Here is a 27,403-nt window from a genome sequence, read left to right on the forward strand (position 1 = left end):
GCAAGTGGAGTTTAGTGTCCAATGAAGGAAAGGTACGCATAGGTGGGCTGGCTACACCCCTGGCAGAGGCCTTGGATTTAGGTCTCACTTGGCTTGCTGGGTCTTCTCACGCACAGCATATTTCCAAAGGTCTCGGTCAGAAGTCATCACCTCGGTGAGGCCCAATGTTCGAAGGTCTTGCCTCACCACCTCATTCCAGGTCTTCCTGGGCCTATCTCTTCCACGGGTTCCCTCAACTGCTAGGGTGTGGCACTTTTTCACGCAGCTATCCTCGTCCATACCAGCACAATCATCTCTCTTGTACACCACAACTGATGCTTCGTAAGTTCAACTTTTCTCTCAAGATACTTACCCTCTGTCGGGTATGCACACTGACATTACTCATCCATCGGAGCATACTGGCTTCATTCCTTGTGAGCTTACACATGTCCTCAGCAGTCACGGCCCATGTTTCACTGCCATGAAGCATGGCTGTACGTACACATGCGTCATACAGTCTGCCTTTTACTCTGAGTGAGAGTCCCTTTGTCGCCAGCAGAGGTAAGAGCTCTCTGAACTTTGCGCAGGCTATTCTTATTCTAGCAGCTACACTTTCAGCGCAACCATCCCCACTACTAACTTGGTCATCCAGATAGCGAAAGCTATCAACTACCTCTAGTTTTTCTCCCTGGAATGAGACAGAAGTTGTTTCCTGCTTGTTTACAGTCTTTATTGCACCTAAACATCTGCTACATACAAAAACTAACTTCCTAGTTAACCTGCCTTTGATATTGCTGCACCTCTTATGTGTCCATAGCTTGCACTGGGTACATCTTATAGAGTTTCTACCTAAACATCTTCTACATATTATGCAGGGTCATCTACCTGAAGGGGTTTGTGTTTTATCTACCTTCCTACATATTAGGACTTTGGTTTTAGGTAGGTTGACTCTAAAGCCCTTCGATTCTAGTCCCTGCTTCCACACCTGAAACTTCTCTAGTTCTGATAGTGACTCAGCAATTAAAGCAAGGTAATCAGCATAGAGGAGCTCCCAGGGTCATCCTGTCTTGAATTCCTCTGTTATCGCCTGGAGGACTATGATAAATAGGAGGGGGCTGAGGACAGAACCTTGGTGGACCCCTACCTCCACCCGGAATTCATCACTGTACTCATTTCCAACCCTCACCTTACAGACAGCATCTCTGTACATGGCGCGCACAGCTCTCACTAACCATTCTTCTATCCCAAGTTTCCTCATTGACTGCCAGATAAGGGATCAGGGGACCCTGTCAAAGGCATTCTCCATGTCAACAAAAGCCAGGTACAGAGGTTTATCTTTGGCTAGGTATTTCCCCTGCAGCTGTCTTACTAGAAATATAGCATCATTGGTACTTTTGCCTGGCATGAACCCAAACTGCATCTTATCTAAACTGACTCTCTCCCTAATTAGTTGGGCTATGATCCTCTCCTTGACCTTCATAACTGATCCAACAACTTGATACCTCTGTAATTATTTGTATCTAAAGCATCACCTTTACCTTTGTAGCAGTTGACTATGGTGCTGCTACACCAGTCATTGGGTATGACTCCTTCATGTATCACCTGGTTGACTATACAAGTGACTAGGCTATAACCGACTCCGCCAAATATTTTGAGCATCTCTGCAATCATTCCTGATGGGCCGGGAGCTTTCTCTGTCTTCATACTGTTAATTGCTTTATCTACCATGGTACTGTCAACTCGGATAGCTCGTCCCTCTGTTGGGTCGACATACGGCAGACTCTCTTTCTCCCATTCATTCTCTTTATTGAGCAATCTATCGTAGTGGCATCTCCAGACCTCTTTCTTTGCAGCCTCATTTAGTGCAAGTGTACCATCATCCATGCGAACACATTTCTCTCCTACGACATCACTATTCTCTCTCCTACACTGTCTTGCAACACGAAATACCTCAAGTCTTTGGTCCTCACGGCGCAGAACATTGGCAAATTTTTTCTTATCTGCTTCCCCTCTGGCTAAATAAACCTGTCGCCTAGCTTCCCTTCTGGCAGTCTGATACAATTCCCTGCTACCAGCGTTCTACCAATCCTTCCAAACCTGTTTCTTTTGTCTAATAGCCCTGTCTATCTCTTTGTTCCACCACCACGTTACTTTGGGTCGAGAGGGGACTTTACACCAACCACAGATCTGGTAGGTGGCTCTCAGCAGGTTGTCCCGCAGAAATCTCCAATTGTCTTCCATGTTGTATGATGCTATATCCCCTTCTATTTCGTCAAATGCTTCGAGTAACATGTCTCTAAATCTCTGTCCGTTTGCAGGGTCTTTAAGCTTCCACACCCTTCTCTTCCAAGCCGGTCTACTTCTGGGCACCCATTTTGCCTTGATCCCGAAGTCGCTAACTACTAATCTGTGTTGAGGGGTACATTCTTTGCCAGGGAAGGTTTTGGCATTTATAAGCCGCCCTCTTTCCCTATTTCTGGCGAGGATGTAGTCGATTTGGCTAGAGTGTCTGCCGGATCGGTAGGTGACTAGGTAACAGGCAGGTTTCCTGAAGCTGGTATTGCAAACCACAAGATCGGTTGCATCACAGAACTCCAGCAGTCTGGTTCTCTCCTCATTGCGGGAACCGAAGCTATAGCCTCCATGTATGACATGGAAGCCTCCAGCATGACCATTGAAGTTACCAGCCACAAAGAGAAGGTCCCTATCATTCGTCGACGAGGTAGTTTGCAAGAGGGTGTCATAGGATTGGTCTGACGGTAGCTAACCTATGATGAAGCACTAGTCTAATCTTATATATGTACATACACATATATATTATTTATATATATATATATGTATGTATATATATATATATATATATATATATATATATATATATATATAATTATGTGTATTTCTTCTATCTTAATGAATAAGAATTCTTCTGATAGAATAAATGGGTTAATAGAAACCAATGTAGCAAAGAACACAAAATAACTGTGGTTTAGTTCCAGTTTTTAAGGCAGGAACTCCTTGAAATTTTGGGTATTTGAGTATATTTAAGAATTTAAGGATTGGAGAAAACGCATGTTATAATTGCAATTATAACATATGCGTTTTCTCCAATCCTTAAATTCTTATATATATATATATATATATATATATATATATATATATATATATATATATATATATATATATATATATATATATATATATATATATATATATATATATATATATATATATATATGTAGGAAAGCGGACAATATATATTGATTGCTAGTTTTTATGTGTGACTGTACCTCTTCCCACCAGACTTATGCCTGCCTCTTGCACAAATCTTAATTTGTGTTGAAGAAAATCAACTGATAAAGCAACACAAAATCATGCATCATAAAGTGCTTTGTTATTTCCATCATTTGTCTCTCGGCCAACATTTAATTTCTTGCCTTTCTTGCCTTTCTTTTATGTGACTTTTCCTATCTAATACCAAATGTATACTGCCTTTAATTTTACACATTTGATTGTTCCACAACGGTTACTTTTGTCAAGAATTTTGCAATACAGTAAGTAATGTTATATATAAAGGTTATAGATATCTCTAAAGATTGAAAAATATGTTTTGATTGCAAAATTTACAATGTGTAATTAATGAGTTTTGTTAATGAAACACAGGTGTGATGATGTAACTCTCATGCTTGGTTTTATTTTCTACACACACATGCACACATACACACGCATATATATATTTATATATATATATAATATATATATGTATATGTTAATAGTTGCATGTGTGTGTACAATGAATATGTACACACACACACACATATGAATATGTATCCATATGTCCTTGTCCTTATGCATCCCATGACCATATCAACATAGTCATCAGATGTTTTGTGCAAGAGAGACAACTGCACTGCTACGGTCATGTGATGCGTATGAACAAGGACAGCTGTGTAAAGAAGTGCCGATTTCTAATTGTGGAGGGAACTAGTGGAAGAGGCAGACTCAAGAAGACATGGGACAAGGTGGTGAAGCATGATCTTTGCATGTTGGGCCTCATGGAGGTGATAACAAGTGATCAAGACCTCTGGTGAATGCTGTGCATGAGAAGACACACCAGGCCAAGTGAAATCGTAGCTGTGGCTGTGCTGGTGTCATGTAAGTGACACCTGTGAAATTGGAGTTGAGCCTTTGCTGGTGCCTTGTAAATGGCACCCATGAATCATAATCGTAGCCATGATCATTGTAGGTGCCATGTAAATGGTACCCATGAATCACAGTTGTAGTCATTGATGGTGCCACGTAAAGGGTGCCTGTGAACGATTGTGGTCATTGCCAGTGCCATGTGAATCATAGTCATAGTCACTGGTAGTGTCATGTAAATGACACTCATGCATTGTAGTTGTGGTCAGTGCCATTTACATGGCACCCGTAAATCATAGCTGTTGCTGGTGTCATGTATATAGTGCCTGTGCTGGTGGTACGTAAAGTACCCATTATATTTCTGGTGTGGTTATCGGTAGGAAGGGCATCCATGCCAAATCAGACTTGAACTTGTTGTAGCTCTCCAGCTTATCAGCTCCAGTCAAACCATCTAACCCATGCCAGCATGGAGAGTGGACATTAAATGATGATGATGTTGATAGAAACACACACATGCGTATATCTCATTTCATTTTTACTTTTTACTCATTTCAGTGACTGAACTGTAGTCATTTTGGGGCATAATCTTGAAGGGCTAAAACAAATCGAACCTAGAACATCTAGTACTTATTCTATTGGTCTCTTTTGTTGAATCAACAAGTTATGGTATGTAAACAAACCAAAACCAGTCGTCAAATGGTGACAGAGGGGACAAATAGGCACACACACAAATATACAGATGAAAACTGTGTGGAAGCCATCATATGTATTCAGAGGGTATGTATTCTTTTAGATGCAGAGTGGTAAAAAGTCTGCTTTCCAAACACATGGTTCCAAGTTCAGTATCTTGGATAAGTGTCTTCTACTACAGCCCCAAACTGACTAAAGTTTTGAGTGAATTTTGTAGACAGAAACTGAAAGAAGCCAGTTGTATATGTATAAATGTGTGTGTGTGTGTGTGTGTGTGTGTGTGTGTGTGTGTGTGTGTGTGTGTGTGTGTGTGTGTGTGTGTGCATTTGTGTTTGTATTTGTCTCCAACCATTGCTTGGCAACCAGTGGTTTGTCTAAGACCCCATAACATGGTGGTTCAGCAAAAAGTGACCAATAGAATAAGTACCAGGTTTTGAAAAACAATAAGTTCTAGGCTCTTCAGTGACTGAAACAAGTAAAAGATAAAAGATAAAAAACAAATATACTTTATGTAGGAAAAAGAAAAAAGAATCAAAAAGTAAAAATTAGAAATTAAGTGTATATGTTATTCAAATTAACTTAGCTTAACCTATAAGAGATTCCCACCCTTTTAATGACATCACAGGAAGTAAGCCAAGTGTTCAAAAGATACTCATATTTTCAGATTTATTTTCCTGCTTTTCCTGTTTGTATTACCAAACATGTATATAAAGTCAACAGTACATGAAATTCCAACAACAGATCTCCTTTTGATTCTAAACCTTACTCTGCTTGTCTTTTATGTCTCCCTCTGCACTTCCTGCTATATTTATATATTTGCTAATTTTATTCTCTGACCATATGTCTTATCATTTATTTATTTATTCTTTTATTCATCTAAATTAATACTAGAAAGGTCTATTTCGCTTAGTAGACATATCTTCCTTTAAAGCCAATTAATTCCTTTGATAAACAACCTATTTTATTATTTAGTTTTATATTTTTATGATCCTTTGCATTTTTCTTTTTATTTGATTTTTCTTTTTTACTTTATTGTATTTATCTACTGCTTCGTTCTCTGAATTTGTTTTGGTCTATGGCCATTGCTTCCTTAAAGCAAATCATAAATGGTAACCTGCTGAGTACATCTATTGCTTGGAGATATATATTCTCTGTAGTAGAATTGGTGTTTTGGATTACCATGAATGATTCTGAAGATTAGGCTGTTAGTTTACTTCTCAGCACAATTGTATATATGGGTGTACATATACAGTTATATTTATATGTATGTTTTATGTATGTGTGAATGTCGATGTAATATCTATTATATAACTAACAAGATTATGAAACAACTGTAAATGAATAAAATGAACATCTATTCTTTCAGTTCACTTTTCTTATCTGTTCTAATTATATATTTATGAATAGAACATATAATTTACTCAGCAATGTAACTACACATGTGCTATTGGTGATTTCTTTTCCTTCTTTGGACTTTTACCTTTCTCCTTGCCAACAAAGAATTATGCTTGAAATGTCAAAAACTCTTTCATTTTACTGAGCATCAAACTAATACATTCTCTGTGCATGTCCTCTTGTTGTTTGTTATAGTTAATCTTATCATTTGTTTATTTGAATTGAATACAAATATATATCACCGACTCCTTCACCTGCACTTCTACCAATGTCATCTACTGCATCTCCTGCTCCCTCTGCCCTTCTCTATACATCGGGCAAATGGGACATAGCTTGGCTAACCGGTTTGCGGAACACCTTCGAAACATCCGACTCTGCAATGACACCCCAGTCTCGTGCCATTTCCGCTCTACTGGTCACTCTTTGCAACACCTGTCTGTGTTCAGATTGTCCTTGCACAGGGGCCATCCAGACACCCGTTTTTGCCGTGAACAGGGATTAATCTTCTCCCTTCGCTCCTTTGCATCACATGGGCTCAACTCTCCCCCCCCTCTTCATCTAACCCTCCACTCCTCTCTTCTCTTCACTTCTACCAACTTCTCCCTCCTCTCCCTTCAATGTCACCCCTCCCTCGTAACCCACCCCTACACAATCCAATCCCACCTCTATCCAGGGGTATTTGTTTCTTTGTCTTTTCTCCTGGTGCTGTATGAATACTTGATGTGGTTTTAGAGTCAAGTTTTGACTGCTATCTCTAGCATGGTGGTATCTTTTAGATACCCTTAATTATAATTTTAATAATAATTATTACCTATAAGGTTTTTATTCCCACTGCATGGCACCTTGGGCAAGTGTCTTCTACTATAGCCTCGGGCTGACTAAAGCCTTATGAGTGGATTTGGTAGATGGAAACTGAAAGAACCCCATCGTATATATATATATATATATATATATATATATATATATATATATATATATATATATATATATATATATATATATATATATATATATGTGTGTGTGTGTGTGTGTGTGTGTGTGTGTGTGTGTGTGTGTGTGTGTGTGTGTGTGTGTGTGTGTGTGTATGTTTGTGTATACGTTTGTGTGTCTATGTTTGTCCCCCCAACATCGCTTGACAACCGATGGTGGTGTGTTTACGTCCCTGTAACTTAGCGGTTCGGCATAAGAGACCGACAGAATAATCACAATCTTCACCCATAGCAAGTAATAATCACTGCCTGTGTTGAATGACACTATTACCAGGATGCCCTGCAGTATGTGTTGTTTGTTGATCAGGATGTGGTCAATTTTATTTTTGTAGGTAGCTACATCCACTGCTTTCTCTTAGACTTTTCCCACCAAATCAGCAGGAATTTTAAAGAAGCATACTTGTACACAATTGAATGGCCATTGACTCTTTTCATGAAAACAGTGGGTCTTCTTTTATCTCCAAAAATCAACCTCTACACCAAACAAACTTGGTGGAGTTGCTAGCTTAGTCACCGACGACCTGACTGTTGACCGGATTGAACTGCAACTGTCCATGCATCTCCTTTTATTATTGTGTGTATGTGTGTGTGTATTTTTCGAATGCTTTGCCTGTTAAGTAGTTCTACAATGAATAAATAAAATAAATAAATAAATAAATAAAGGAAAATTAAAATAAGGGAATAATATGCATGCATACACATGCACACACATAAATGAAAGCACTGGTGAATACAGTGTATATATTAATATACACATATACAAACGTGTATATGTTTGTATATATACATAGGCAAGCTGAAGCTAAATACTACAAAAACAAAAATAAAATCACAAAGAGCAACTAAAAGAGAATGAAAGATGATTTAATTATGAAATTATACTAACCTCCATCCTTGACCTTGACACGGGCAGTTGCTTTATCTTTACCTAACTCATTGAAAGCAACACAGGTGTAGTCAGCTTCATGAACTTTATGCAAATTAATAATTTGAATCCAAGCAGTTTTCTCATGCGGTTCTGGACCCCCACGAATCAATGATGAAATACTACTGTCATCATCTGAAATAAATCAAAGTAACTCAGTGGTTTGGTACAGTTTTTTTAATACAAAGTTAATTATGTGTAAAGCACAATGACACTACATTAATGTTTTGGACTATTGACCACATAGAGAAGAATTAAAACTTTACAACCACTGTAGCACAGACACAGTGTCAAATACAATAACTAAGTAATCAACACTATATCTATATGAAGCCAGGGTAACCATAACCATTAAACAATGCTTAAATTAACCCAACAAAGGTAAGAGTGGTTATTCAAAATCAAACAAAAAATTTTTGAAATGGGTCGATACACTAAAGTCCTAATTAAAATTGGAAATAGACAATATAGTGAATTGAAAAAATAATCTAATCTATGGTCCAGGCATTGTGACAGTCTAGATATATTTCAGTATTATTAGACACTCTTGTCATAACATAATCATACACATGCTTGTTAAGTTATACAAATGTATACCAGATCAAGAATGAGAAATGAATATATGTATGTACGGGCTATACAGTAGTCCCCCGGTATTCGCGGGGATTGCGTTCCTAGAGCACCTGCGAATAGTGAAAAACTGCGAATATTGTACGTTGTCCATAAAAATGCCTATAAATGTCAAAATATTATGTAAAATATTATATATATATATATATATATATATATATATATATATATATATATATATATATATATATATATATATATATATATATATATATATATATATATATAAGGGAAATCAGTGTTGAGCCAAAGTCAGTGACCAGCTATAGCAAAACCGGTATGACTCTATAATGACTCATAATAATGACTTTTATACTTAGTTCCACCTCAAATCATTTATTTGTTTGTATATATCTTTGTTTTTATTTTAAAAAGCCATTGCTTTTATACCTAATATGCGTTTTCCTTGTTTCTTTTTACTTTTCCCATATATATAGATAGATCGATAGATAGATAGATAGAGAGAGAGAGAGAGATAGATAGATAGAAGAAGAAGAAGAAGAAGAAGAAGAAGAAGAAGAAGAAGAAGAATAAGAAGAAGAAGAAGAAGAAGAAGAAGAAGAATGTGGGATTGGTATGATAGTAGGAGGATGTTAAATGGTCAAGTGCCCTGAAAGTGACTTGTTGTAGATGGTAGTAATGATTGAATTCTTGAGATATCTCTTTTGATTGTATTGTTTATAATACTTGCGTAGGTGTTATTCTAGACAGCAATAGTAGTAAAGTAAGGAAGGAGGTGGCGGAGAGGAAGAAGAAGACGAAGAGAAAGAATAACAAAAGAATGCGAGATGGTATGATAGTAGTAGGACCTAAATGTGGCTCGTTGTGGATGATAGCATGTCAAAAGCTACATAAGGGACGACCTGGATATGCTCAATCACCTTCCTGAAACAGTAAACAAAAACACCCTACTAGTATCCATCGATGTGGTCAACCTCTATTCCAATATCCCCCACAACCTAGGAATAGAGGCAATTCAATTCTGGCTCGAGAATTACGCCAACGAACTCCCACATCGCATCCAAAAAAGAATTCGTGATAGAAAGGCTAAAATTTATTTTGGAGAATAACTATTTCATCTTCAAAAACAACTTCTATCGACAAAAATCATTGACTGCGATGGGTACGAGAATGCCCCCCTCCTTTGCTAACCTAGTTATGGGATATCTAGAAATTAGTTTTTATCGTAAGGTTCTAGAAAAATACGGCAACCCATTCTCCCTCTACATAGAAAATAACTGGAAGAGGTACCTGGATGACTGTTTCATTCTTTGGCATGAAAGTATAGAGAGACTTAAAGAATTTCAAGCACTTATAAATGGACTTGATGTAAACATTCAATTCACGATGGAATATAGCCATCAACAACTTCCCTTCCTCGACATCCTCATTAAGAAATCTAACAACGCAATAGAAACAAATATATACTATAAGTCCACGGATTCCAAGCAATATCTATCGTTCAACTCATGCCACCCCGAACACACTAGAATGAATATCCCCTTCAACCTAACAAAAAGGATCTGTACTATAGTTTCTAATGCAAGCACCAGGGACACACGACTACATGAACTAAAGGATACACTCATTACCAGGAACTACCCACCTTCACTAATTGACATATGCTTTCAACGTGCCCTACAACTCAACATCCACGAACTCAGACATCCCAAATTAAAGAAAGATTTACAATCAAAAGCCCTACCATACATCTCTACACACAACCCTCTTAACAATGAAACTTTCGACACGATCCTTCAAAACATTCCCCTGCTAAAAAAAAGGACCACAGAATGAACTTAACCCTCCAAACACACACCGTCATAAAAAGCAAGAGACAGCCCAGATGTATGAAAAGTCTCCTAACACAAGCCCGAATACGCTCAACAACAACATTGAAGCTATCAGTAAAAACATGCAGAAGATCCAACTGTGGGATATAACTTACGACTTTAACAATTGTCCTGTTGAAATAAACACTGTGTATAATCAAATGTAGCAATGATTTAATAAAAGCGCTGGTATAAAATTTACGTTCAGTCTCGTATTGTAAGCCGGCAATACGGTATAATATCTATATATATATATAAAACTGAGAATGTGTGTGTGTGTGTGTGTGTGTGTGTGTGTGTGTGTGTGTGTGTGTGTGTGTGTGTGTGTGTGTGTGTGTGTGTGTGTGCATCACAAAAATTTGAGAACTATCCAACCGATTTCATTCAAATGTTAGATATGCCTTACTTAGGGTCCATGCAGTGTTATGGCCCCCCAAAATTTTCAACTTCTTGCCTAATGCGAGCCCGGACCAATCTCTTTATCTCTTACACTGTTTTGGTATTACGTATCAAAAGTGAAACAATAACAACTCTAATGTAATGTGACATAATACTTTCACTATTATGTGGTTTTAATTTCAATTAGTTTCATTTCAATTACTTTCACTATGTACTTATACACATATTTGTATATATGTGTGTGTGTATATCTATACATATATACAATTGCAGCGTGGAAGGTGTTTATAAGCCATTTAAGAAACACACAAAAACTGTTTCTTAAATGGCTTATAAACACTTTCCACGCTGCAGTTGTTTTCGTTCCAGCACACGATCTCAGATCAGGTCACTTGCTATGCAAGTACATCTCTGTATATATATATATATATATATAGATATAGATGTGTGTGTGTGTATGTATGTATGTATGTATCAATATAGAGCAAATAATTCACGGAAAAATAATTTGCGAAGATATCATTGACTCTGTTATTATCTAGTGTAACAATTTAAAAAAGATAATAACAGAATCAATATCAATAATATAAGCGATTGCAGGCACCAGAAACGCATTACATAAGTGAAGGATTAAAATTAATCACAGGACATTGTAAGTATGTCTATTTACTGCAAATAACAGCCAAAACTCCTATTTAAATTGCCAAAATACACTGAAAATAACTACAGAAATCAACTGCCCGAAGGCAAATGGGCCAAGACAATCTCAGCATACATTCAAGTATTTGGACTCATGTGGACTGGTTTCTGGACTGGATAATAGCCTAACCTTCTTCAGCATGCGTTACCATGATAAAGAGCACCAACCTGACGTGTTGAAGTCTGTGCTGCAACTGATTCGCTTTGCACAGAAATCATGGCAGCCACCAGTGTGAAAATAATTTCAATACGGAGCAAATAATTCACAAGTAATTCACGAAACAATAATTTGCGAAGAAGTCATTTACTCTGTTATTATCTAGTGTAACAATTTAAAAATAATAATAACAGAATCAATAATATAGGCGATTGCAGCCCCCCAAAGAGCATTAGATAGTTGTGGCGCACACGCACACACACACATATATATATCTGTATGTATATATGTATATATATATATATATATATATATATATATATATATATATATATATATATATATATATATATATATATATATATATATATATATATAACAATATATTATAAATTAACTACCAACAAAAATAATTGGTAAGCTAACTTAAAAAATCATCACCTAAATAGCAGAAAAAAACGACAGTGAAGATATGCAGACTCTTCAAGAATCGATCCTTTTGGTAATATTAATAATAATAAAGGAGTTACGACGCAAAAACGTATAAATTCAAAAGAACATATTTATCTTCTTCAATATATATTTCAGTATAAAGAATTCATTAAGATGCTTAAATCAAAATTTCTTTACACATCATTCAGGAACAGATATAACATCAGAAAAAATACACTCCGTTTAAAAACACAAACCGTTCATGACGAAAAAATTTCACAATTTTGCCACTAAAATATGGCTAACCACTAAGTGTGGATGTAATTGTGAAATTTTTTCGCCATGAACGGTTTGTGTTTTTAAACGGAGTGTATTTTTTCTGATGTTATATCTGTTCCTGAATGATGTGTAAAGAAATTTTGATTTAAGCATCTTAATGAATTCTTTATACTGAAATATATATTGAAGAAGATAAATATGTTCTTTTGAATTTATACGTTTTTGCGTCGTAACTCCTTTATTATTATTTATATATATATATATATATATATAGCAATAATAAATCTCTGAACGAGGTATAAACAGTAGCTGCACGACAACGTGAAGTATATTTGCCCCTAAGATGTGGCTAACCACTAAGGGTGGATGCTACTGTAGTTTGTAGCCCCAGGAGAACACCTCCTCCAGCTGGCTATTGACACACTTCCTGTGCCCTATCAGTATTTGCAAAGGGAAGCCATCCTTCCCATCGTTGACCTGACGTAATATGCACGGACCCGGGTTTCTGGTTATTTACCCATCGTCAGCGCACGACAATCACCGGTCTTCGATGCGAAGGGGTCCTAACGCAAATAAATATATATCCTTTTTCCAGTGACGAAAAGTCACCGATCTCGATGGGAAGGATGGTTTCCTTTGCAAATACTGATAGGGCACAGAAAGTGTGTCAATAGCCAGCCGGAGGAAGTGTTCTCCTGGGGATACAAGCTACAGGAGCATCCACACTTAGTGGTTAGCCATATTTTAGTGGCAAATATGCTTCACGTTATATATATACGTGTGTGTGTGTGTGTGTGTGTGTGTGTGTGTGTGTGTGTGTGTGTGTGTGTGTGTATGTATGCATGCATGCATGTATGTATGCATGTATGTATTTACTTAGACCTGTCGAATTTATTAATTTGTGATTTTTAAAGGATTAATGATGCTGGGAAATTCTTTTAATTTCATTCGCTGTGGATCCTATATATACTTTCTTCTTCTTATTATTATTAGAGGTTACAGTACATTTATAAATTACATTATCTAGGCTGCAATTATCATTAAGCCTACATTCTGATTTATCTTTACATGTGCATTTATTTAAAATACGGTCATGTGTTTTGTTTGTTATATTTCTTCCGTAGCTATTGTTAATATTAGTTAAATTGTTATTATAGACTTTATTTAATTTGACGTTTATAGAGGATATAATATTACAAATGTTTCTTGTTGTCGAATAGCCCACTCTGATAGTTTTGTTTGAGAATATTTTCGAGTACGTTTTGTTCTTTTTAAAGGATGTTTTTATTACGTTCAGTATTTCTTTAATTAAGTTAGTTTTGATTTGGACCCCATAAGGGATAATTAACCATATACTTTCCTTATGTTTATTTTTATTACTATTATTATAATTCATCTTATTATTTTTGTTCATTATCAGTGTATTCTTCGTGGGTATATAATAATTATGCTTATTTCCATTCGAATTATTTTTGGTATTTTCCTTACTATGATCATTCTTATTATTATTTTCATTTATATGTATTTTATAATTATCTTTATCTATTTCCTTATATTGTTTATTATTATCTTTGCTATTAACTCTATAGTTGGTTTGAGCGTTAGGATGATTCCTAGCATTATTATTTGGTCCGTAATTATTATCGAATTTAATTTTCGCATTATATCCTGCTTCTGTTAATGCACTATTATAATAAGGGGCATGTTTATTGAAAGTATCTATATCGCAGGATAACATGGAATTCTATTACTTATATTTTCTATTAGTGCTTTTTTAACTCAGCTAGGATGGTTGCTATGGGCATTAATGTACTTAAGATTCTCGTTTAATTTATGGAATAGTTTGGTTCTATTGGTTGCTAAGTTTAGGTTTGCATCCAGGTAGTTAACCACAGAATGCTTTTTCTCTATAAATATATCTAAACCATAATTCTCAAAGAATTTGTATAGTTTTTTCTTTATATTTTCTAATCATCTATTAGTGCAGTTTTTAGTTATAAGGAGTAGGTCGTCCCTATAAAGACCTCCTTTTAAGTTAAGATTTCTAGCCCACGTTCAGATAATAGGTATATTCATACTAAATCTGTTATTTGTACCGAGTCTGGGGCACCCATGGGTATATCAAAGCAATCCCTTGTGTCCTTCCTAACCCATAGCTTATTTTTATATCTAATTAGGGATTTCCTCGCCGTTAGTACTACATTAACTTCATCATTTGTCATCTTAACCTTTTTCATAGCATATATAAGAGCCTTATTAAGAATAATCTCGTTAATAGATGAATAGTAATTTTGTATATCTATTTGGATGAATTTGCACCTATTTTTATCTTTAATATTGTTGAACCAATTGAAAGTACCTCGGGTACAACTCTAGAGTTTAAGGTTATTTAATGTATTAAGTTTATCTATATATATATATTTAATATAAGTTTACTTAGTCTTCCTATATCAGATTTACATGGGCATATCAGTCTTACTTGCGGGTTAGAATAAAAATTGTTTTTATGGTCCTTAATGGTTATTCTAGGGTGCATAGGGACATATGGTTCAGTTCTATTTTCTAGATCATGTTTCATCATGATTTTTTTTAGATATATTGTTAATCTTATTTAATTGACTTTCACTAACTATTTCATACTTATTCATTATTTGTTTTTCTATAGCTTTATATCTAGTCTATATAGGTTTCTTGTTTTATCCGATTGGACTATTATTCCCTCCATGTTCGTCAATTTATTTATTTTATTAGCTAAGTTCCTTAGGTGCTCATTATGTCTATTCAGGTATTTTTAAAATTTGATAGTTTTAATCATGTTCCATATTTGATCCTCGAAATCCTGTAAAGCCTTATTATTTTGGGGTTCCTGCTTAGATATAAAGTTGTTTTTAAAGTAATCTTCAGCTTCTAAATTCCTGGTATTATAATTATTGTTATCATGGAAGTAGGCCTTCCATTTTATTCTATTTTAAAAATTCTTAATCTGATTTATTAAATTTATTGTGTATTCTCTCTTACTGGGAATAGGTATATCCTTCAATGATGAGTTCCAGTCTATTGGTTCATTCCTACCTGATAGGTCCATAACCGACATGTGTCAGAAATACTAAAGGTATAGACGATAGTATTATAGAATATTTATGAATATTTTTGAAAAACTTAAGGAATAATAATTATTCCAGGTTATCAGGACATTTACTATTTTACACTTTACTAATGCAAAGTAAACAGTATCATTTATAATATTATTACAAATTTGAGATTTTACTAATAGAACCACAACTCCTATTTCAGGACAACCTTATTTTCTGGAATACACATAGAAAGTTATATCCAATATAATAATATAATAATATAAGCATTTTAAAGCCTATTATAAAGTACAATAAAATTAATTTTTAAAATTATTTAAAAATATATGAAAAAATATATATACCTTACCTGTTATTAGTCTGTGGGGAAAGAAGATAATTTTAATCAACGCTACACGTGTTTCTGCACTGGTGGTTTGTTTAACCAGGCTATACCTAATACATAAATCCACCAGTACATCCTCAGGCTATTTTTCTTATTGTTATTCTTATTATTAACAGATCAAACTTAAAACTACATATTCTAAGATATACTCAATAGAAAGATAAGAATATGAATAAAAATATAAGAATATATATAACTTACTAATATATTTTTGAAATATTACAAAATTTAAAAAATTTTTAAATTTCAAAATTAATTAATTATTTAATAAAAATTAATAAAATTAAACACCTAAAAATACAATACCGATGTATATATAGAAAGTGTTAAACATAAAGAGACATAAACAAACCATCAGTACAGAAACACGTGTAGCGTTGATTAAAATTATCTTCTTTCCCTACAGACTAATAACAGGTAAGGTATATATATTTTTTCAAATATTTTAAAATAATTTTTTTAATTAATTTTGTTGTACTTTAATTTTATTGTACTTTGTAGTAGGCTTTAAAATGCTTATACTATTATATTATCATATTGGAGTTAGTCTGAAATTAAAACACATTGCATATATTACAATATAATAAAAGCTATATAGTATAGTTAGTTAGTGAGCTACACAAAGTCAGTATACTATCCATAGGAGATTTTTTCCTGCCTAGATGATCAGATTTCATCATGGTTTTAGTAATTACTTTATTTATCCCTTTCTTAAAGTGTTCCACCCTCCTGGTCTTAGTATTTATAAGAGCCTTTATGTAAGTAGCCCTTCTAATTAAGCGCCCCTAAGAAACTATATCATGTATGGATTAACACTAAAAACTTTTAAAACCTATAATATACCTCTTAGTTTATAATTAGTATATTGTTAGCATGTCCTATAACATCAACATTCCTTTATTTAATACCAAGTATCAGTCTTTATAGATACAAGCTAAATAAGTAAATAAACAATTTTTAGTTTAAATACTTTAATTCTTATACATTTTCTATAAATATTCTCTATTGATGTTAATAAGGTATATATATACTTCATCATGGTTTTTAGTGATTAAGCTATTTTATTCCTTTTCTATGGTGTTCTACCCTATCCGATCATTTTATTATTTTATAATAGCTGTTATGAAATAAACCTAATTTTTGTACCCCTATAAATTCATACTTAGTTTATATATAACAATGCTGGTATCTTCACAACTTAAAATAAACTGCTTAGATTATAATTTAATTAATATATAGTTAGCATGATCTTTCACCTCAGTACTCTTTTATTAAATACCAGTAAATGCCAATGATCAATCTTCATAGATACCATCTAATAAGTTAATATCTAAGTATATAATATGTATAAATATTAAACTATTTCTATATAATTTCTTTTCCTGCCTCTATTGTGGTAAAAATTTGGTATATACTCAAAAGTATTCAAAAAAATTTTATCCTTTTGTTATGATATTCTTCTTAATAATCTTCTTGATAACCCTAAATTTTAACTTTATACAATATGGCAATATTGTTTAAAATATTCAACTATAGTACCCCATGATAAAATTTACCCTATATTATCATCATTGGTTTACTAGTCTTGCCCCTTTAATTGACAGCTAACATCTTGAGTTAAGATTTCTGTTACTAAATCTCATTATATTGCTTCAAATTAATCTTGATAGTTTTATGATTATACCCACTATGATTTCTGTCGACTCCCTCAGCCCCTTTCCCAACAGACACTGCTCCTTGTTCCTTGGCCTTAGATTTTGATATACAAAGATTTGATAAACAAGACTATAAATTAAAACTGACCCCCAAAACAGTGACAAGCTAGATCTCCACCAGAGTCTTTCTTCCTGATACCTTAGTAGCATCTAAGCTGAAATGAAGACAGCATGTTCTTTGTCTATATTCTTACCTTCTTGGAGGCTTTAGGTAAAATTATACTAATGTGTTCATCTGTTTTAATTTAATTTAATTCTATGTATTTATGCAGCTGAGGATTGCTCTACATTTTATATTTGATGTAATGGTTGCATTATTCAATTAAATGGAGTTGCTTGAAACGATCATACTGTATTACCTCTGGATATCCTGTTGCTTATTTTGATTTTAATCACAATTATTTTGAAACTGTATGGATAATACCATACTAAATTCTGGTACCTCAGCTTAAGTACCTAATTCATCTGAATCTAAACTTTTGCTTATATGTATATATATGTGTGTGTATATATATATATATATACTCTTTTTTTTTTTACTTGTTTCAGTCTTTTCACTGTGGCCATGCTGGACCACCGCCTTTAGTCGAGCAAATCGACCCCAGGACTTATTCTTTAGAAGCCTGGTACTTATTCTATCGGTCTCTTTTGCCGAACCGCTAAGTTACGGAGACATAAACACACCACCATCGGTTGTCAAGCGATGTTGTGGGGGACAAACACTGACACACAAACACATACATATATATATATACATATATACGACGGGCTTCTTTCAGTTTCTGTCTGCCAAATCCACTCACAAGGCTTTGGTCGGCCCGAGGCTATAGTAGAAGACACTTGCCCAAGATGTCCCCCTCTGTGTGTAGCCCCTTGTGGGTAGTAAAGAAATAGGTACTTCTTCCATCTTTACATTCTGAGTTCAAATTCCGCCGGGGTCGACTTTGCATTTCATCTTTTCAGGTTCGATAAATTAAGTACCAGTGAAACACTGGGGTTGATGTAATCAACTAGTCCCTTCTTCCAAAATTCCAGGCCTTATGCCTATAGTAGAAAGGATGATTATTATTATTATTATTATTATAGATGTCTCACAATATACAATATTGTGAGGTTGTTGATTGAAGATATTTTGTCTACCAGGGGTTTGTACTGTTGTCAAGCAATGTTGGGCAGGGGACAAACACAGACACACAAGCATACACACACATACATATACATATAAAAGTGCCACTCCCTAACAGTTGAGGGAACCCGTGGAAGAGGTAGGCCCAGGAAGACTTGGGCTTAGGTGGTGAGGCAAGACCTTCGAACATTGGGCCTCACCAAGGCGATGACTACTGACCGAGACCTTTGGAAATATGCTGTGCGTGAGAAGACCTGGCAAGCCAAGTGAGATCGTTGCCAGTGCCCCTGGACTGGTTCTTGTGCGGGTGGCACATAAGATGTACCATCCTGAGCGCGACCGTTGCCAGTACCGCCTGACTGGCCTTGTAGGGTTTTCGAGCGAGATCGTTGCCAGTGCCCCTGGACTGGCTCTTGTGCGGGTGGCACATAAAAGACACCATTTCGAGCGTGGCCGTTTTCGTGTGGGTGACACGTAAAAGCACCCACTACACTCTCTGAGTGGTTGGCGTTAGGAAGGGCATCCAGCTGTAGAAACTCTGCCAAATTAGATTGGAGCCTGGTGTAGCCATCCGGTTGCACCAGTCCTCAGTCAAATCGTCCAACCCATGCTAGCATGGAAAGCGGACGTTAAACGATGATGATGATGATGATATATATATACACATGTATATATATATATATATATGTATATATATATATGTATATATATAGATATATATGTATATATATATCCTCATCGTCATCATTTAACCTCTGCTTTCCATGCTAGCATGGGTTGGACGATTTGACTGGGGAGTGGCAAACCAGATGGCTACACCAGACTCCAATCTGATCTGGCAGAGTTTTTACAACAACTGGGTGCTCTTCCAAACGCCAACAATTCTGAGAGTGTAGTGGGTGCTTTTTACGTGCCACCGGCATGGAAGCGAGACCGCTGCTCTAGCAGTGATCCCACTCAGATGGTGCTGTTAACGCTCCACAAGCACGGGTGCCAGTCATCGAGTTTGGTTCATTTTCGATCTCACTTGCCCCAACAGGTCTTCGCAAGCTGAGTTTTGTGTCCAATAAAGGAAGGTTGGCATGGGTGCCAGTCATCGAATTTGGTTCAATTTTGATTTCGATTTCGATTTCCCTTGCCTCAACAGGTCTTCGCAAGCAGGGTTTTGTGTCCAAAGAAGGAAAGGTATGCACAAGTGGGTTGGCTACACCCCTGGTAAAGGCTACTAGTTATTGTCTCACTTGTCTTGCCAGGTCTTCTCACGCACAGCATATTTCAAAAGGTCTTGGTCACTAGTCATTGCTTCGGTGAGACCTAATGTCCGAAGGTCATGCTTCACCACCTCATCCCAGGTCTTCCTGGGTCTACCTCTTCCACATGTACCCTCAACCGCTAGGGTGTGGCACTTTTTCATGCAGCTATCCTCATCCATTCTCGCCAGATTACCATACCAGCACAATTGTCTCTCTTGCACACCATAACTGATGCTTCTTAGGTCCAACTTTTCTCTCAAGGTACTTACACTCTGTTGAGTATGCACAATGATATTACACATTCATCGGAGCATACTGGCTTCATTCCTTGCAAGCCTACGCATGTCCTCAGCCGTCACAGCCCATGTTTCACTATCACGTAGCATGGCTGTTCGTACACATGCATTATACAGTCTGTCTTTTACTCTGAGCGAGAGGCCTTTTGTCACCAGCAGGGGTAAGAGCTCTCTGAACTTTGCTCAGGCTATTCTTATTCTAGCAGCTACACTTTCAGCGCACCCTCCCCCGCTGTTGACTTGGTCACCTAGGTAATAGAAGCTGTCAACTACTTCTAGTTTTTCTCTCTGGAATGTGACAGAAACTGTTCTCTGCATATTTTCAGTGTTTATTGCTCTTGAGCCACATACAAAAACTATCTTCCCAGTTAGCCTTCCTTTGATTTTGCTGCACCTCTTATGTGTCCATAGCTTACACTGGGTATGTCTTATGGAGTTTCTACCTACGCCTTTTCTACAGATCGAGCAGCGCCATCTACCTGAAGGGATTTGTGGTTTGTCTGCCTTCCTACTTATTAAGACTTTGGTTTTAGCTAGATTGACTCTAAGGCCCTTCAATTCTAATCCTTACTTCCACACCTGAAACTTTTCCTCTAGTTCTAATAGTGACTCAGCAATTAGAGCAAGGTCATCAGCACAGAGGAGCTCCCAGGGGCAACCTGTCTTGAATTCCTCTGTTATTGCCTAGAGGACTATGATGAATAAGAGGGGGCTGTGGACTGATCCTTGGTGGACCCCTACCCCTACCTGGAATTCTTCACAGTACGCTTTGCCAACCCTCACCTTACTGATAGCATCCCTGTACATGGCGCGCACAGCTCTCACTAACCATTCATCTATCCCTAGTTTCCTCAATGACCAGCAGATAAAGGATCGGGGGACCCTGTCAAAGGCTTTCTCCATGTCAACAAAAGCCAGGTACAGAGATTTATCTTTGGTTAGATATTTCTCCTGCAGCTGTCTTACTAGAAATATAGCATCATTGGTGCTTTTGCCTGGCATGAACCCAAACTGCATCTTATCTAAACTGACTCTCTCCCTAATTAGTTGGGCTATGATCCTCTCCTTGACCTTCATTACCTGATCCAACAACTTGATACCTCTGTAATTATTTGTATCTAAAGCATCACCTTTACCTTTGTAGCAGTTGACTGTGGTGCTGCTACACCAGTCATTGGGAATGACTCCTTCATGTATCACCTGGTTGACTATACAGGTGACTAGGCTATAACCGACTCCACCAAATATTTTGAGCATCTCTGCGGTGATTCCTGATGGGCCGGGGGCTTTCCCTGTCTTCATACCCTTAATTGCTTTATCTACCATTGTACTGTCAATTCAGATAGCCGGTTACTCAGTTGGGTCGGCATTCGGCAGACTCTCTTTCTCCCATTCATTCTCTTTATTGAGCAACCTTTCATAGTGGCGTCTCCAAACCACTTTCTTTGCAGCCTCGCTTAATGCAAGTGAACCATCATACATGCGGACACATTTCTCTCCTACGACATCACCATTCTCTCTCACACACTGTCTTACAACACAAAATACCTCAAGTCTTTGGTCTTCACAGCACAGAACATTGGCAATTTTTTTCTTATCTGCTTTCCCTCTGGCTAAATAAACCTATCTCTTAGCTTCCCTTCTGGCAGTCTGATACAATTCCTTGCTACCACCGTTCCTCCAGTCCTTCCAAGTCTGTTTTTCTTCCCTAATGGCCCTATCAACAACATTGTTCTACCACCATGTTACCTTGGGTCAAGTGGCGACTTTGCACCATCCACAGATCTGATCAGTGGCCCTCAGCAGGTTGTCCCGTAGAGACCTCCAGTTGTCTTCCACATCATTTGTGGCTATATTCCCCTCTATTTTCTCAAAAGCTTCGAGTAATACGTCTCTAAATTTCTGTCAATTCACAGCATCTCTCCATTCAAGCATCACAACAATCTCACCAGACCTGCCTTTCAGTGTGCCCACGTTGAGTATGCCAACCCTGAGGGTGTGGGAGGTGTGGGCCTGTGAGACCCTGGGATGGGGGACAGCAGTGTCATGTACCTGAAAAGAAAGCTCGCATTTGGCAGAATTCATAAACAAACAATAGCTTTCAACCTGCATACACTACACCATCATTTTTATGCGCTATATGATTACTACATTACATAGGAGATAAACCCTAAGTTAGGGTGGGGATGGTGTTAAGCCTTTAGAAGTGTTCATGGGAGACAACCAAAAGATGTCAGAGGATAGGTCTTCTGGTACAGGTGGTGGGGGTGGGAGGGAGGCATACCATGAAATAGCAAAGTTAGAGAAGAACAACTTCTGGATTTGTATTCTTTTGGTGGAGTTATTAAAATGAAGTAGCGGAATCCGAGTGAGCTAGTTTATATAGGGTGGGGTGGTGGAGGAGGGGGAAGTGTTGGAGAAGCAAGTGGTTATCAAAACAGGGTTAGGATGGTCAAGGATAGAACACAAGGGAGAAAAAATATTCTTTTGGTATTTAGGGTAACATAATTTAATGAAACAACAAATGATGATAACAGTGAAATAGAATTGAAAATTCTTAGAATTTTCAGTCAGCCACATATATATATATATATATATATATATATATATATATATATATACATATATGGATATATATATGTGTGTTAACATATGGTATTATTATAAACAGGGCAAATTTTAGCCATATATATGTGTGTGTGTGTGTGTGTGTGTATACATATAATATATATGGATATAAAGTGACTAAGACATAATATACAAAATGACTCATTACATAACCTAAACCTCCACACTGACTCATTTCACAAGCTCCACATAATAAAACAACGGCTATCTAGTCCAACGAAAATGCTTTTTCTTGTATTTGTTGCTCCATTCTCCAAGTAAATACATAAACTACGGTTTAAGCAACATATTACCTGCCTCTGGACGCCCTCTTCCCAAGACGGTACCCATACAGGTGATCCCCAGGAGTGCCTCCGGATTTAAACATCCCTGGTTGTTTGGATGCTTCAGACTACCCCTGAAGGATCGAGGCAAACCTACCACTTACCTATATATATATATATATATATACATATATTATAGCTTCAGGCCGACCAAAACCTTGTGAGTGGATTTCGTACATGGAAACTGAAAGAAGACTTGTATATATGCGTATATTTGTGTGTGTGAGTGCACGCGTGCATGTGTCTGTGTTTGTACCCCTACATTGCTTGACAACCGATGTTGCTGTGTTTACATTCTCATAAAAGATACTGATAGCATAAGTACTAGGCTTACAAAGAATAAATCCTGTGGTCAATTTCTTTGACCAACGGTGGTGCTCCAGCATGGCCACGGTCACATGACCGAAACAAGCAAAACAATAAAAAAAACTATGCTATTTTAATCCCAAGCAAGGCCAGGTTGTTAATTATTTAGACTTACAAAATGTGAAAAAATATATATTACCATGAAAAAAGCCATAAAAAATTGCAGACGATATTTACAATTCTGCAAATATGCGGTGGTTTATTAGCAATTATTAGATCTGCGAATAACCAGGACCACGAATGCTGAACCACGAATAAGCTGGGGTAGACTATACATATATGTACATATGCTGGAATGACAAAACAGAAAGCCCAAGGGAAATAACTACCCAGAAATATTGTCTACATGGAAAATAGTAACTAATGTGGCAAACATTACAGCTTTAATTAATCAAAATGATATCTGTGTAGGGGAGTGGTGAACACTAAACAATATTTAAATTACCCAAAGTTAAGAGCAATAGCTAAAAAAAAAAAATTTTTTTTAAAGTTGATGCATGGAAATCTGAATTAATTCAAATTATGTTGCATCTCTAAACAAGAAACCTAATTCTGCTTGAGTGATTGACCTGCTGGCTCAAATCCTACTTCATCAGTGGAGGAAGTGCTGCCAGCTGTAAAAACAATTACTCCAGTAAAAACATTTCAACCATAATTAAATGTAAAACAGAAATAAAATGAAAAAGTATTTGTGGAGGAGGATGAACTGGAGACACCATATGGTATTCATTGTTAGTTAAAGCCAGCAATTGAAACCATGTGGTGCTCCCAAAAATAAAAAAAAATATCATAGTACAGCAATCTCCTGAAAGCTTCACTGTAATAGTGGGTGATGGATTTTGTAATGCAATACCTATTTTCCTATTTATAAAGTATGATAGTTTTCTATGATCTTTTTTTTAAAATCAAACTTCTATAACTAGGGTTTTTGTAATGTGGAGGATCTCTGTCATCAGATCATTGCACTGCTTTTTTGTCACAATAAGAAATCACTTTGCCTTGATTTTAAAAACTATTGTTGACTTTAACATTCTCCTCTGAAGCATTGTAGGCATGTTGAATTAAGTATCCCAAATACAAAATTTCAACAAAATATTTTAAACTCAATGTTTCTGAGAAGATAGTCTAATGCAACATAAAAATACATAAACTGATTAAAAAGATAAAGTTAAAATCCTCAAACATTATTCCATCAATGTTATTAACTGAAAAAGTACAAAATTGTTTGATGCATATTTCAAACTGAGCAGTACCTGAATGTTTAAACAAAAGTCTTCAACTTTTAACATTAAGAGTCACTTTGGAAACTCAGTAATTCCTCAGCCCTTTTTGACATTTCAGTTAGGTGCATTTTTCACTATTTGTTTGCAGTAAATTATGTATTGTAGACATTTTGCTTAAGGCTTATTGCGTAATATATTCATTAACATTATGCATTTTATGAAATATTGCAAAAGTAGCCTTTTCAGAATTATGCCCTGACCCAACCTGGGCCAGGATTCATCAGTTGGAAAACACTGCCATAAAGTCTTTGTACTTGAAAAAATTTAGGTGAGAAGGAAATGTTTAGACCTAGAAATAAAATAAAATCAAAGATAGGGATTTTAAATGGTAGCAAACATACCAGGTACTTGAATGGTTTTGTTGTTCACATTAGTTTTCATCCAAATAACATTTGGAACAGGATTTCCCATTACCTCACATGAGAGCACAACAATACCACCAGTTTTATTAGATGTGTGTTCAGGTCTACTTTTGATAACAGCAGGAGAAGGATCTAGAAGAAAAAATAAATTTAGATGGTATGCATTACAGATACAGAAAACGTCACATTAATAAAGTTCAATTTACATAATATGTGTCTAGTAACAAATACAATATGCTTAAACCCTTTGATACAAATCCAACTTAAATAGTCTCTGATTATGATATAAAACTTCTCATTTTAAAGTGTTTATATTAAAATTAGAACCTTCAATCAATATTTTATAAAAGAACCTTTTGGCTGTGCAAAATATGGCCACATGCGGTGCATCATGTCTAATCTCAGCCTTCCAAAACACCTCATTATGCTCATCAAGCAGCTTTACATTCAGCAAGTAGTCAATGTAACAAAAGAAAGTTGTATGGTTGTGTGCTTTTTTACCATATCCACTTCTAAAGCCAATCTGTTCTTTAGCTATTTCTTGTTCAAGGAATGATTTCAAACATTCTAGGATGATGACCAAAAGTATTTTATGTGCATGTGGTATCAGAACAATCATTCGATAATTCTCACACATAAGTAGGTCTTCCCTTTTGTGTATGAGTACATAGTCTGTTGTGCACCAGTTAGACAGCCACTTTTCCTCTCTTCAGATCATCAAGGCTGTATTCTTTCTCCATGCTTGTTCAACATCTACACTGAGTGGATAATGTGAGAAACTATACAAGATGATTGCATATTTCTAATCTAAGGTATGTAGATGATACTGTTCTACTTTCTAAGACTGAAGCCGGATTACAAGAAATGATAAATAGAGTTGAGAAGGTATCAAATGTGCATGGCCTTTATCTCAATCATAAGAAAACAAAAGTCATAGTAGTAGGATAAGAGAAAGAAAATGTTAACATCAAACTGCACAGTGAGAGGCTCAAACAGGTTGAATTGCACAAATATCTCGGATCCCAAATTTTTGATGAAGACATATGTAAAAAAGAAATTAGGACACAGTTAGCCATGACAAGAACGTCCATAGAAAAGCTTAATAACATCTGGACCAGCAAAAGTGTCCCAACTAAGTTAAAAACAAGGCTAGAGCAAGAAATCATTTGGTCTATAGGCATTTTTAATTGCAAAGTATGGAACCTGGACAAATTTGAAGAGAATATAAACATTATGTTTGAAATGTGGGTACATAGGGGAATGTTACATGTCTCTTACAAGGACCATTGGACAAATGAATGGGTGTTACAAGCAGGTGAAAGATGACAACACCTGAACATGGTGAAAAAACAAAAGCTCATCTATTATAGCCATATTCAGAAAAAGAGAGGTCTGGAAAACATTATCATGGAAGCAAAAGTGGAGAGTGTTAAATTAAGTGACAGGCAAAGAATGCAATGGATGGACAACCTCACAAGCTGGTTGGACAAGAGTGGCAAGGCAGCTGGGGAACTTGCACTTAATCAAGAAGACTTACATTGTAATGTCATCAATGTGCTACAGGCATACAGTACATGACAACAAATATTTTACTAAATCCTCAGAATTTCCAATTATTTTCAAAATTAATAGAAACACATCGGCAAGTGTTTCATACAAAATGCTGACATGGAAGGTTTAACACAATGAAAGTACCAAGTATTCTGTAACGTAACGCAATAATGAATATACAATGTAATATACTATGAGGTGACAGCACTAAGCAGTGATGTGTATAAGTACAGACTTGTTACCAGTTCAAATATGCTTTAAGCATATTCAAACCCATAAGAAAGCCATTCACTGTATTTCGTCAGGGAGAAAATTTCTTACTGTAAACAAATGGGTATAAATACACCAAATCAGCCCACAGCACTACCTGACCAGACCATGGAATCCATGCATTTCAGAGTGGCTATCTCTGAACTGGTTATCTCTTCAGCCACAGAAACTGGACACAGTGGCACTGTTGTGAAATATATTTTAATATGT

At 36.0% G+C, this 27,403-nt stretch overlaps 1 protein-coding gene across 1 annotated transcript in view; it reads right to left on the bottom strand.

Moving 5' to 3' along the window:
- LOC106883763 (insulin-like growth factor-binding protein-related protein 1) overlaps positions 1 to 27,403 on the bottom strand; it is a 119,766-nt gene that overhangs the window by 14,130 nt on the left and 78,233 nt on the right. The window contains exons 2-3 of the mRNA XM_089362553.1: positions 25,352 to 25,504; positions 8,077 to 8,250 (exon numbers count right to left, since the gene is read on the bottom strand). Coding sequence (XP_089218679.1) covers positions 8,077 to 8,250; positions 25,352 to 25,504 — 327 coding nt within the window. The remainder of the gene's footprint in view (positions 1 to 8,076; positions 8,251 to 25,351; positions 25,505 to 27,403) is intronic.

The sequence above is a fragment of the Octopus bimaculoides genome, chromosome 14, assembly GCF_046866305.1.
Source record: "Octopus bimaculoides isolate indiv1 chromosome 14, ASM4686630v1, whole genome shotgun sequence".
In the NCBI taxonomy this organism is placed as follows: Eukaryota; Metazoa; Mollusca; class Cephalopoda; order Octopoda; family Octopodidae; genus Octopus; species Octopus bimaculoides.